Source organism: Polypterus senegalus, chromosome 10 (assembly GCF_016835505.1).
Source record: "Polypterus senegalus isolate Bchr_013 chromosome 10, ASM1683550v1, whole genome shotgun sequence".
Taxonomy (NCBI): Eukaryota; Metazoa; Chordata; class Cladistia; order Polypteriformes; family Polypteridae; genus Polypterus; species Polypterus senegalus.
Genome location: NC_053163.1, coordinates 92,711,078 through 92,726,134, shown reverse-complemented (window position 1 = coordinate 92,726,134; position 15,057 = coordinate 92,711,078). Strand labels below are relative to the sequence as shown.

General features: G+C 38.6%; 1 protein-coding gene across 2 annotated transcripts in view; it reads left to right on the top strand.

The window, feature by feature from the left end:
• Positions 1–15,057, top strand: part of hprt1 (hypoxanthine phosphoribosyltransferase 1) — a 54,675-nt gene that overhangs the window by 13,482 nt on the left and 26,136 nt on the right. For both annotated transcript variants that reach the window (XM_039766209.1, XM_039766208.1), the window contains exons 2-4: positions 11,694–11,800; positions 12,991–13,174; positions 13,568–13,633. In XM_039766209.1, the coding sequence (XP_039622143.1) occupies positions 11,694–11,800; positions 12,991–13,174; positions 13,568–13,633 (357 nt within the window). The remainder of the gene's footprint in view (positions 1–11,693; positions 11,801–12,990; positions 13,175–13,567; positions 13,634–15,057) is intronic.

Below are 15,057 nucleotides of genomic sequence, written 5' to 3'. Positions count from 1 at the left end.
GGTACAATGTAGTAGCATCCAAAGTACTTCTTGGTCCAGCATAAAAGCTTGCCTTGGAGGAGTTGACCAGGAAAAAGTCGTGCTATTAAGGAAGAAATATTTTTTAAATAAATGGTCTTTTTCGGGCTGGCATGGAGTCAGTTGGGTCTGGGGGTTGGGGTGTGATGTACCCTTTACAGGCCACAACAAACAGAATGATTTGGCATTTCTGAGGTAGAAGAAACAATTATATGGGAAAGTGTCTGAAGGCCCGGAAGCATGCTTTTAAATAGTCTGCTTTAGCAGCAGGGAAGCACAAATTGAAAATGCTTATTCAAATCTGCATTGGGGGTTAACATCCAGATTATGTCTTTCCTGACTGCCGCCCTCAAACAATCAGAAAAAAAATAAAAAATAAAAACTTCAGCTTGATTATCCAGAGAGCCAGTTCTGCTAGGTTTTATACATTTTTCCTGCACAACTGCATGTTGCAAATGTATCCTTTACTCAGATACAGATAGGTCTTTGGTTATGAATGCATTCTATTCCTAGACCATTTGTATGCAAAATGGTTTTTACATTTTTTTGGGATTTATTAACATTCCATACAAGCAAGTCAAATTTTACAAAACTAGGTTTGAATCAAATCGACCCCCACCCATAAGAGAGAGAGCTAGGCCAACAGAGTAAAATTTTAATAGTAGGAAAAATAACTAGAATAAAAAAAGGGAAGAGAATCTGCTTCCTCAATTTAAATGCTTATTCTGAAATGTTATTGATGAAATCTAGCCACGTTTTAAAGTTTTGCACAGATCCTCCAAGTGAGAATTAGATTTTTGCCTAATTTTATATAATAAATAACATAAATTACCCACTGAACTTAAGTAATCATTTAGGATTCTTGCAGTTGAGTAAGATAAGACTGCATGCTAATAGTGAAGTAAAGGCAAAATTATGTTTTGCTAATTTTACAGCAAACATTTCAAACTTAATAAAATGACAGCAAAACAATATTACTGTACTCTGATTTAAATCATTTTAAAATATATATATATATATATACACACACACACACACACATATACAGGTGCTGGTCATAAAATTAGAATATCATGAAAAAGTTGATTTATTTCAGTAATTCCATTCAAAAAGTGAAACTTGTATATTAGATTCATTCATTACACACAGACTGATGTATTTCAAATGTTTATTTCTTTTAATTTTGATGATTATAACTGACAACTAATGAAAGTCCCAAATTCAGTATCTCGGGAAAATTAGAATATCAATTAAGACCAATGCAAAAAAAGGATTTTTAGAAATGTTGGCCAACTGAAAGGTATGAACATGAAAAGTATGAGCATGTACAGCACTCAATATTTAGTTGGGGCTCCTTTGGCCTGGATTACTGCAGCAATGCGGTGTGACATGGAGTCGATCAGTCTGTGGGACTGCTCAGGTGTTATGAGAGACCATGTTGCTCTGATAGTGGCCTTCAGCTCGTCTGAATTGTTGGGTCTGGTGTATTGCATCTTCCTCTTCACAATACCCCATAGATTTTCTATGGGGTTAAGGTCAGGCAAGTTTGCTGGCCAATCAAGAACAGGAATACCATTGTCCTTAAACCAGGTACTGGTAGGTTTGGCACTGTGTGCAGGTGCCGGGTCCTGTTGGAAAATGAAATCTGCATCCCCATAAAGTTCATCAGCAGCAGGAAGCATGAAGTGTTCTAAAACTTCCTGGTAGACGGCTGCGTTGACATTGGACCTCAGAAAACAGAATGGACCAACGCCAGCAGATGACATGGCACCCTAAACCATCACTGACCGGGAAACTTTACACTGGACCTCAAGCAATGTGGATTCTGTTCCTCTCCTCTCTTCCTCCAGACTCTGAGACCTTGATTTCCATAGGAAATGCAAAATTTACTTTCATCAGAGAACATAACTTTGGACCACTCGGCAGCAGTCCAGTCCTTTTCGTCTTTAGCCCAGGCAAGACGCTTCTGACGCTGTCTCTTGTTCAAGAGTGGCTTGACACAAGGAATGCGACGGCTGAAACCCATGTCTTGCCTACGTCTGTGCATGGTGGTTCTTGAAGCACTGACTCCAGCTGCAGTCCACTCTTTGTGAATCTCCCCCCCCAGTTTTGAATTGGTTTTGTTTCACAATCCTCTCCAGGGTGCGGTTATCCCTATTGCTTGTACACTTTTTTTTTCTGCCACATCTTGTCCTTCCCTTCGCCTCTCTATTATTGTGCTTGGACACAGAGCTCTGTGAACAGCCAGCCTCTTTAGCAATGACCTTTTGTGTCTTGCCCTCCTTGTGCGAGGTGTCAATGGTCGTCTTTTGGACAACTGTCAAGTCAGCAGTCTTCCCCCTGATTGTGTAGCCTACAGAACTAGACTGAGAGACCATTTAAAGGCTTTTGCAGGTGTTTTGAGTTAATTAGCTGATTAGAGTGTGGCACCAGGTGTCTTCAATATTGAACCTTTTCACAATATTCTAATTTTCCGAGATACTGAATTTGGGACTTTCATTAGTTGTCAGTTATAATCATCAAAATGAAAAGAAATAAACATTTGAAATACATCCGTCTGTGTGTAATGAATGAATCTAATATACAAGTTTCACTTTTTGAATGGAATTACTGAAATAAATCAACTTTTTCATGATATTCTAATTTTATGACCAGCACCTGTATAGTATTTCAGTCTTGTATGTAAAAATTGTGCTGTTTTGGATAAAGATTTGATACCTCAAAGAGTTGGAATTGGGATAATGGTGGTATGAAAACCCACTCATAACTGATGATTGTAAGACGCATGCTGCCTCTACTGAAGGATTGCTTAAAGAGTTTCCTCCCCACCCCAGAAACTATTCTTCCAGAGACTGCGTCGCTAGGATAAATGCTTAGGATGCTGGCAATTACAGGGGCTGTGTTGTACCACTTGGCTAAAAACACATCTGGCACTCTAAAGGCTTACTTGTGATGGTGTGTATTACACATCTTTGGGCGCTACCAGTTAGATTTAGTGACTTGTAAGAACAAAAGTGCAGACTAATTGAAAATGGGGACAAAATACATACTGTCAACTAGTTTGCTTTGTTCATAAATAGAAAATAGAAGATGAAAATTAATTGAAAGAAAAATGTGGAAGGTTTATATGCTAGTTCGTATCTGCAGTATTGCTATAAGTTGAGACAACTATGACACAAGACACACACTGTATATATTTATGTCATCAAACACTGCATCTTGTTATGAAAGAGACTTGTATTTAAATATTCATGGACATCTTAAACTGCATGTACTCCATTCAGACTTGCCTGCAACCTTGTAGTGTTTTTGCACATTCCTCTTGTTATTGATTTTTGCATTCTTTTTGTTTGAATAAAATGCTTAATAGCTTTAACTTATACATGTTGCAAGATGTAACAGCACTTCTAATATTAGACACCAACAGATGAAGTGTAAAATGGCAATGTACTCACTACGTTTATACGGTTATGAAACTTTTCATTTTAAATTATTTTATGAAAAAGGCTTTACATGAATTCAAAATTAAATCCTCATTATAGAGAGCACAGCATAAAAGTTTTATATTCTAAACATGTATTACTCTGCTTATATGATTAAAGATTCCTTTTGTTTTACTACTTAATATGCTTGTGATGAAATTGACTTTGTTCTCAACAGCTTTATTGTCTCAAAACCATTCCTATGCAGATCAGTGTAGACTTTTCTGTGTTTTTTATTTACTGTTCTTCATTAGAATTCCATTGTTAATCTGTATTCAAAAAAAAAACAAAATAGGAGTAGTTCTGCGTAAGAGAATAATTATATTGATAAGAATTAATAAAAACACAGATACATTTCTTAAGATTTAGAGGAAAGCCAAGCAAAATGACACCTTTATTGGGTAACTAAAAAGATTACAAAATGCAAGCTTTCGAGGCAACTCGGACCCCTTCTTCAGGCAAGATGTAATACAGAAACTGGAGTTCCCTGTGTTTATATACACCAGTGGTGCCCACACTTTTTTGGCTTGTGAGCTACTTTTTTAAAATGACCAGGTCAAAATGATCTACCTACATTAAAAATGCTATATAGATAGTGAGAGAGATTATATATATATTTCCCACATTTTATGTTACAGCCTTATTCCAAAATGGATTAAATTAATTTTTTTCCTCAGAATTCTACACACAACACCCCATAATGACAATGTGAAAAAAGTTTACTTGAGGTTTTTGCAAATTTATTAAAAATAAAAAAAAACTGAGAAATCACATGTACATAAGTATTCACAGCCTTTGCTCAATACTTCGTCGATGCACCTTTGGCAGCAATTACAGCCTCAAGTCTTTTTGAATATGATGCCACAAGCTTGGCACACCTATCCTTGGCCAGTTTCGCCCATTCCTCTTTGCAGCACCTCTCAAGCTCCATCAGGTTGGATGGGAAGCATCAGTGCACAGCCATTTTAAGATCTCTCCAGAGATGTTCAATCGGATTCAAGTCTAGACTCTGGCTGGGCCACTCAAGGACATTCACAGAGTTGTCCTGAATCCACTCCTTTGATAACTTGGCTGTGTGCTTCGGGTCGTTGTCCTACTGAAAGATGAACCATCACCCCAGTCTGAGGTCAAGAGTGCTCTGGAGCAGGTTTTCATCCAGGATTTCTCTGTACATTGCCGCAGTCGTCTTTCCCTTTATCCTGACTAGTCTCCCAGTTCCTGCCAATGAAAAACATCCCCACAGCATGATGCTGCCACCACCATGCTTCACTGTAAGGGATGGTATTGGCCTGTTGATGAGTGGTGCCTGGCTTCCTCCAAATGTGACACCTGGCATTCACACCAAAGAGTTCAATCTTTGTCTTATCAGACCAAAGAATTTTGTTTCTCATGGTCTGAGAGTCCTTCAGGTGCCTTTTGGCAAACTCTAGGCAGGCTGCCATGTGCCTTTTACTAAGGAGTGGCTTCTGTAAAGGCCTGATTGGTGGATTGCTGCAGAGATGGTTGTCCTTCTGGAAGGTTCTCCTCTCTCCACAGAGGACCTCTGGAGCTTTGACAGAGTGACCATAAATTTTTTTTATATAGATAGATATAGATATATCTATACTAATAAAAGGCAAAGCCCTGACTGACTCACTCACTCACTCACTGACTCATCACTAATTCTCCAAGTTCCCGTGTAGGTAGAAGGCTGAAATTTGGCAGGCTCATTCCTTACAGCTTCCTTATAAAAGTTGGGCAGGTTTCATTTCGAAATTCTACGCGTAATGGTCATAACTGGAAGCTATTTTTCTCCGTTTACTGTAATGGAGTTGAGCTCGAAAGCTGTGGGGGGCGGAGTTTCGTGTGACATCATCACGCTTCCCACGTAATCACGTGAACTGACTGTCAACGCAGTGCGTAGAAAACCAGGAAGAGCTCCAAAAAGAGCCGAAGAAAACCTGCATTATATAATTGAGAAGGCAGCGAAACAATAAGAAGCGAGCGAGTGACATATACAACCATATTCATGAGTGCTACTTCGGAAACAAAGCATGGTGTAAACCTAAAGTTTAAGTTAAGTTCATAGACAGGTTGCCGCTGGCGTTTGTCATGCCCACGGGTAATGCGGGATGCAAGTTTAATGAGACGACGCAGGATATAAACGAGAGTTTTGATCACTTTGTAACTAAGTTAAAATTGCAGATGAAGGGTTGTGCTTATGCAAATTCCGAGAGACTGTGTTTGTGGGGGATTGACAGTTAAGGCAGGTGGGGGAGTCGTGTCATCATCTCCCCTCCCATTCACCTCCTTTCGCTCTGAGCTGAGCTCCGCAGCTAACGCAGTAGTGATGGGAAGTTTGGATCATTTTACCGACTCGGACCTTTGAGTCTCGTTCAACAAAATGAACAAATCTTTTTTCGAGTCAGTTCGTTCAATTCTCTTTCCGGCTCAGACTGAGTTGGTTAAGCTTATTGAGCTGTCACGTGATGAAAGAACGACTCGAAAACCCGAAGACTCGAAACAGGTGAATCAATTCCAATACAGAAACTATAGGAAGTTGTGCAAATGCGCATGCGCGACTGAACGAATCACTCCCACGAGACGATTCATTCTTCTCGAGTCACATTAAAGATTCATTCAAAATGAACGAATCGTTCAAGAACGACCTATCACTATAACACAGTGTTACGGAAGCGACTTTGTGATGCTGCCACCAGATACTCACAGAAAAATCCACAAGTTAATACACACGCTGTCTCTACAGTTTCTCCACACTGAATCCTCCAGGCACTACTTACAAAAGGTTACATTGACAATTGTGTTACGTTATTTTTAAAATGTTTCCTTTTCTTAGCACAAGCACAGCTGAGAAGCTTCAATGCATGTGCTCCATAACGCGTTAAAAAATCATGTATTTAATCACACTTTGCAATACAAGCAACGGGGAACTTCTGTCAATGCATGATTTCCTGGTACACCGATTACATTGATCAGCAGTTCCCGATTCATTTTACCCTCGCACCCCCTTGGTTTGAGAAGAAGTATGAAAAAATATGAGGTTAACACAGAAAAAACGATCACCAATTGAAGCTTTATGAATAATCGATTCACCATTAATAATTGTTTTGGTAAAGCTACGCAGTGTAATCCTCCTTCAATTTTATAATTTTTCGGCCACTAGCCATGATTAAATGAACGGTAAAAAAGTAAGAGCGAAGCGAGGGTGACTTATTCATGCAGGCAGGCGACAGCTCAATAGCTCGAATTTGGATATAAGTAGGTTCTATTTAGTCACCAGAAATATCTAGGAATGGAAGTTGAATTTAGTCTTTAAATTTCTATGGTAAATAAAAAGTTATGCAATGATGACTAAATTTAACTATATAAAGTCAAAACTTGAATATATAAAGTCATTCCCAAATATATAAATTCAAAACCTGAGTATATAAAGACGGCGTTGGAATATTTCTGAATATATAAAGTAAGCGCTGGAATATATAAAGTAAGCGCTGCAATATATAAAGTCAAAACTTCAATATATAAAGTCAGCGTCAGAATATACAAAGTCAGTGCTGGAATATCCATCCATTTCCCAACCCGTTGAATCCGACCACAGGGTCACGGGGGTCTGCTGGAGCCAATCCCAGCCAACACTGGGCGCAAGGCAGGAACCAATCCTGGGCAGGGCACATGCATCATTTTCAAAACATTAAACGAATAGTGATTTTTCAATTTATTTTTCTGAATACGTTTTTGTTACCTTAGTTCAGTTCAGAGTCGTTTCAATCAATAGATTTTGACTTTCACTTTATATATTCAGGAGTGAGTTTATATACTCCGATGTTGACTTTATATATTCAGAAACAAGTTATGACTTTATAAATTCCGATGCTGACTTTATATATTCAGGTTTTGACTTTATATATTCCGACGCTGACTTTATATATTCAGGTTTTGACTTTATATATTCTGACGCTGACTTTATATATTCAGAAAATCAATGTATTTGCCTGTTTGGTACCCCATAGTGTATGTGTATGTGTATATATGTACGTATTACGTATATATGTACTAAACGCACGTACATGTACTAAACACTGGTAGAAAATTAATTATGGTTACTCACCAACAATGACACGATGACTTGTCCGATAACAATGAGTTTTATTTTACTGCACAACAAAGGAGAGCGTTACAGCCCTTAAAGGAGCCTCTTCAGGCAAATGTGTAGCACTGCCGTTGTTCTTCTGGCAGTCTTCAATGCAAACCCCTAAAGCAGATTCCATCCAGACTACTGCCTTATTACATCCACTTACAACTCGTTTTGCACCCTGGTTAAAAGGACACTGCGGCCGTAGATCTTATATTCCTTTCCTACTTTTAAATAAAAGAATCGTAGCCTTCAACAAATCCAAAACGCTTACCTTTTCGCAATCATTAACATCTTCTGTTTGCACTTGGGCACGGCCCCTGAAGCAGTAGCAGATCGCTTTGGAGCCATAATGAAGGGCTTGACTATGCACAAAGATAAACACAAAGAGCACAACTCTTTACACAGCAAACACGCTGATGCTGAATTAGTGAGACGAGACTTCCTGGTTAACACTGCATTCAGCAGGCAGGAACTTAACTGCGTGCTCTGATTGGTTAGCTTCTCAGTCATCCGCCAATAGCGTCCCTTGTATGAAATCAACTGGGCAAACCAACTGAGGAAGCATGTACAAGGAAGTAAAAAGACACATTGTCCGCAGAACCTGCGAAGCAGCGAAAAATCCGCGTTATATATTTAGTTATGCTTTCATATAAAATCCGCGATAGAGCGAAACCGTGAAAGTCAAAGCGTGATATAGCGAGGGATTACTGTATATAATATATATATATATATATATATATATATATATATATATATATATATATATATGCCAGCAACACTCATGACAAAACAATTACATTGTCAATCATGTTATTATATATATATATATATATATATATATATATATATATACTGCTCAAAAGAATTAAAGGAACACTTTTAATCAGAGTATAGCATAAAGTCAATGAAACTTATGGGATATTAATCTGGTCAGTTAAGTAGCAGAGGGGGTTGTTAATCAGTTTTAGCTGCTGTGGTGTTAATAAAATTAACAACAAATGCACTAGAGGGGCAACAATGAGATGACCCCCAAAACAGGAATGGTTTAACAGGTGGAGGCCACTGACATTTTTCCCTCCTCATCTTTTCTGACTGTTTCTTCACTAGTTTTGTATTTGGCTACAGTCAGTGTCACTACTGGTAGCATGAGGTGATACCTGGACCCTACAGAGGTTGCACAGGTAGTCCAACTTCTCCAGGATGGCACATCAATACGTGTCATTGCCAAAAGGTTTTCTGTGTCTCCCTGCACAGTCTCAAGGGCATGGAGGAGATTCTAGGAGACAAGCAGTTACTCTAGGAGAGCTGGAGAGGGCCTTAGAAGGTCCATAACCCATCAGCAGGACCAGTATCTGCTCCTTTGGGCAAGGAGGAACAGGATGAGCACTGCCAGAGCCCTACAAAATGACCACTGGTGTGAATGTCTCTGACCAAACAACCAGAAAGACTTCATGAGGCTGACCCAAGGGCCCCATGTCCTCTAATGGGCCCTGAGCTCACTGCCCAGCAGCATGCAGCTCGATTGGCATTCACCATAGAATACCAGAATTGGCAGATGCACCACTGGTGCCCTGTGCTTTTTACAGATGAGAGCAGGTTCACCCTGAGCACGTGACAGAAGTGAAAGGGTCTGGAGAAGCCATGGAGAACATTATGCTGCCTGTAACATCATTCAGCATGAGCAGTTTGGTGGTGGGTTAATGATTGTCTGAGGAGGCATATCCATGGAGGGTCACACAGACCGCTACAGGCTTGACAAAGGCACCTTGGCTGCCATTAGGTATCAGGATGAAATCCTTGGAGCCATTGTCAGACCCTATGCGGGTACAGTGGCTCCTGGTGCATGACAATTCCTGGCCTCATGTGGTGATAGTATGCAGGCAGTTCCTGGAGGATGAAGGAATTGATACCATTGACTGGCCACCACACTTTCCTGACCTAAATCCAATAGAACACCTCTGGGACATTATGTTTTGGTCCATCCAATGCCACCAGGTTGCACCTCAGACTGTCCAGGAGCTCAGTGATGCCTTGGTCCAGATCTGGGAGGAGATCCCCCACAACACCATCTGTCATCTCATTAGAAGCATGCACCGATGTTGTCAGGCATGTATACAAGAACACAGGGGCCATACAAAGTGCTGCGTACAATTTTGAGTTGCTGCAATTAAATTTTGGCAAAATGGACTAGCCTGCCACATAATTTTTTCACTCTGATTTTTGGGGCGTCTTTGAATTCAGGACTCTGTAGGTTGATAATTTTCATTTCCATCAAACGATGTGGCATCCTTTCATTCCCAACACATTGCCCAGTCTATATCAGTATAGATATCCAGGAGGATTTCTTTTTCCCCATTGAGATCTGATGTGTTTTCAAAGTGTTCCTTTAATTTTTTTGATTATATATATATATATATATATATAAGAGAGAGAGAGGTGGGTTGTAACGAGTTACATTTACTTGAGTAACTTTAAAAAAAAATTGTATTTCTAAGAGTAGTTTTACTGCACTATACTTTTTACTTTTACTTGAGTACATTTGTGAAGGAAGAAACACTACTCTTACTCCGCTACATTAGGCAACACTCAAAACGTTACTTTTTTTCCATTAAAGTCTGACAGACAATTTTCAATCTGTTCTGTAGCGTATGGTGTCAAGTTGCGCACACGCCTTCCATTGCGTCTACAGTTCTGACGCAAGGTTGTGGATGTTCCCCAAATCAAGGCGCTGCAGCTTTGAGGACAGATGTTGGATTTTTCGTTTGAAAGCATTAACTGACCTAATCATATTGACCATGGTTTTATCTTTTATCTTGCAGCTGTAAATTAAGCTCATTCAACAGGTTGGTCAGATCGAGAAAAAAAATTGCCATGTCTAGCGGCCATTGATCGTTATTAAGTTGCTTGCATTCTGCATGTTTAATGACAAGGAGAAACTCCTTTTTCCCCAGCCAGGGGGTCTTGAAATCTCAGCAGGAATTTCTCCTTAGCCATCTGCCTCAACAAAGGCATCTTTTATCATCTCTCCATCTTGGAAGGACTTCTTATGCTTAATGATCGAGTGACTAACCCAGAACAATGCTTCGGTGTGTCTGCCTTTGCTATTGAATTCAGCCGAGTGAAAAATGACAGGTGTCCGATTTAACTGTGATTTTAGTTCCCTCTCCTTTCTCTTTCTCAGATCGCTGTTTGGAAGGAAGTCAGTGTCATAGTTTTTATGAACAGTTCGAAAGTGCCTTTCCACATTTTCCTTCTTTGTAATAGCAATGATAAATTGACAGATCAGACAAACGCACTTCGATTGTGACATTGTGAGAGAAAAGAAATCCTCTTCCAATTCCACATTCAGCCCATAACCAACAAAACTTTTTTGAAATGCCTTCTTTAGTCAGTATAAATTGGAAGGGTAACTAGATCACTTAGATAGCTGGACTTTTGCAGTAGCTTGCGTGTTTGATCATGCATCCTGGTTGACCAGTGTGTTTGAAGACTAGAGATCTCAGACTGGCCGCCCTGTATGTCATTCAAGTGGCAAATGCTATAGGGCGGATATATGATAGACATTTCAAAAAAAAAAATTTTTTGAAGGCAGCGCAATCTACCTGCACTACCTTTCCGATCTACCGGTTGATCACGATCAACGTATTGGGCACCCTTGATATACATACTGGGACAAGAAACAACACTGGTAAATCTTTAAACGCGAAAGCTTAAATGTAAAAAATTAATAGATTCATTCAGGCTAGGGTTAATTTAACATTATTAACATTTAACATAATTTGTTAAATTAACCCTAGCCTGAATGAATCTATTAATTTTTTACATTTAAGATTTCTCATTTAAAGATTTACCAGTGTTGTTTCTTGTCCTAGTATGTATATAAACACAGGGAACTCCAGGTTCAAAAATATTGAAGTATCCAGCTGACAGGTTTTTCATTTAAAAATGCAAATTACAAAAAGCCAAACACAAATGTAAATAAGCTGTATATGGTAATAAAATGTTTTAATTGTTTTTTGTACGAGTTAAGAGGCATTCTTCTTTGTGTATTTTTCTAGATTGGTGATGAAGAACAGGGCTATGACTTAGATTTGTTCTGCATTCCCAAACATTACGCTGCAGACTTGGAGCGTGTCTACATACCACATGGTCTTATAATGGACCGGTAAGTAACTTTAAATATTTTAGTGTTACTTTTCAGCTGTTTTTAATGTGTGTTGTAGGACTCAAACAATTTTGTCAATAAAACTTTCTTGCAGTATTTCTGTTGTTGATTTGTCAGGTACATCTTGAAAGGGCCCCCAGCAAGTTCATGACTTAAGCTCAAGAGGGTAGTAGAGCTGCTACAGCATTGAAACTATAGAATGGGTCGAAGGAAAAACAAAAAATATAGAAAGAAATGTTACTGTTTTTCCAAGTTGGGATTAGTTGCATGTGTAGGGCTACTCCACACATTCTACAGTGTTACTCATATTTTGCTATAAAGTGTTTAGGTAGTCTCTGTGTTTACAATTAATACATGGCCCTGTAAAAGCATATCGGACCAAAGCTGAAAGTAATATGACACCTTACATCACTTCATCTTTAATATGACTGCCCTCAGGAGCCCTTATGCTAAAGAGAGATCTCTCTGATGCTTCTCCTGCATGCATAATGTATAAAATAAAAATAGGTTATCTCTACACTGGAAAAAAAAGAACAAGGTTAGAGACTGTGATTCTGCTGAGTAGCCTTGCTTAGCCAGCATGTCTGGTGAAGTCAGCTCAGTTGAAACATTTTGTCTCTAATTTGTTTTATTTATTTTGTTTTCTTAAGTGTGGGTATAACTTTTACTTTTTCTCATCTCACTGTCCTTCACTGACTCCATTTCATGTGTGGCCATATGTTCGCTCCCTATACTTCCACCTTCATCTTACAGTAGTTCTTTCATACCCTTCATGCCTTTTCATTAAAACCACTTTCCATTTTAATGTCTTCATTTTTACTTCTAATACACAATACAGGAGTGGCATCCAAGCGATGCCACTGATGTTGCCACTGTACATATTTGAGAATATAAATATAACTTGTTTCAGTCTACAGTGAGAAAGTCACCATCCCCTTAAAGGTGCCAAGAGTTCATTCAGAAGATATATATACTATAAATTTATTTATTGCTATCAGCAACTTGTTACAAATGTGTAAACTAATCTCAAATGTGATCTAGGGGTTTTCATAGGGCTAATGCATATTGCTGTGACCTTTCTTGGCACCTAAGGGGAAATAAACCAATCTATTTTTAGTTTTTCTAAACTTAATGTAGACCAGTGCTCTAAAGGCACTAAACATTCTTTAATATTCATTCTTTATGAACAGGACAGAGCGTCTGGCCCGTGACATTATGCGTGACATGGGTGGTCATCACATTGTGGCGTTGTGTGTCCTTAAGGGTGGGTACAAGTTCTTTGCTGATCTCTTGGACTACATCAAAGCTTTGAACCGCAACAGTGACCGTTCCATTCCAATGACTGTGGATTTCATTCGGCTAAAGAGCTACTGTGTAAGTATTTAAAAACATTAAAGACTATTGTGAATATAGATATCTGTTGTATTTGAAATCTTAAGAGAATCTGTAGAACCAACCATCTACCCATCCATTATCCAACCCACTATATCCTAACTACAGGGTCACGTGGGTCTGCTGGAGCCAATCCAAGCCAACACAGGGCGCAAGGCAGGAAACAAACCCCGGGCAGGGTGCCAGCCCACTGTAGAACCATAACAAAAAAAAAAGTACATGTTTAGCACTTCATCTCTTGGCCGTTATCTGAAAGAGTTTTTCACTGTAATGTAATTTTATAAAGTAGCGTCATTTGTTATTAACAATTTTTTGTAAGTTTCCGTATCTCTCCCATACACCAAATCTTACAATTTTTATGTTTTTACTTTGCAGAATGATCAATCAACTGGTGATATAAAAGTTATTGGTGGCGATGACCTGTCTACTTTGACTGGGAAGGTAATCTTGTGCATCTTCTCTTATTGTCTGCAATTGTCTACTTGTGTGTGTTTCTGGTAAACATGAACCTAAAGTTAGTTCTATAGGGTGGTACTGATCTAATTATGCAATTTTCATTACGCTATAACTTACTAAGTTTATTACATAGAAAATCACCAGAAAAATCCTGGACCATCAAAGTGTGCGAACTGACGACATCAAGAATCATCTTTGCGCCAAACTGGAATTGTCCCTGCATAAATCAGTCATCCAGGCGATCTGGATCTGCATAATTAGATCTGGACCACCCTGTAGATGCCATACATGATATACAAGAGGTAGAGTGGACTGAAAGATCTTAAGTTTCTTTCTCCAGTTTTAGTGTTTGCTGCCTGGCAAAGGGTGGTCATTATGTTGTGTAGATGCTTCACATATATTCCTTTGGTTGTTTTAATGTTTTAAATGTAAATTAGTACTGTACCCTGTTTTTGAAGGCTGGTTGGCAGTAAGTTTATATGGCACATCTGTTTCAGTTTATTCTTCATAATTATGCTCTTTCTGTGTTATGGTAAAGCTCTTGTCCATGAATTATGTTGAATTATATACATAGTGTGACATGGGGTCTGTTGTTAGGGATTCTAAAGGAGCATATTCTTCACTCCATGGTCCAGTGTCAAGACCAAGGTAGATGACTTTGTCCAAGTGGAAGCAACGGTTACTGTCCTGCTGTAATATCTGATCATGATAAACGCCACAGTTATTAAAAAAAAAAAAAAAACTTAATCACCCACTAAAGTGATATTCTTGAAGCTTGTGGACCCTTTATCTGTAGGTTTCACCTTCTACGGTAGTTTTCTTTTATTTGTTTGGAATTTTAAGAAAGTATGCATCTTGAACTCCATAGCATACACTTAATACAAACCTCTGTAAAAAACCATCTTGCATCACTTTCTTCCAAAAGTGGCTCTGCTGCATCCCAAGTTTTTGTGTATTTATTTTTGTAGAGTTTAATAAGTTGTTTTTTGGGGTGTCCAAACAGCATGGTAAAAGATTATTACCAGGGTTGTTTCCAGTATTTCTTCAGTTCTGTTTTGATATGCTCTTGTACCTTGCAATCCTGAATTGGAATAAGTAGTTTTGAGAATGTGTATTCTGTATGTATTATAGGCCTGGGTAAAAATTGTCAGTTTTCCGATTGTTACTGTTTGTTTAAATGATATTGATTCTTAATCTCTGAAGATCAATCTTGTGAATATCTATCCAGCTCTATTACTATATGTGGATTTTTGCTTACCCTCCTTTTTAGGTGCCAGATCCAGTAGATGGTGCCAATGTGCCCTTTAAGTCTTTCTGCTTTGCATTTAATGGTGTGTCCTCTTTAACTGAAATCAGTACCATAGACATTTAAAGCAGATGTGTGGACTTCCTAAGGATTCAAACAATGC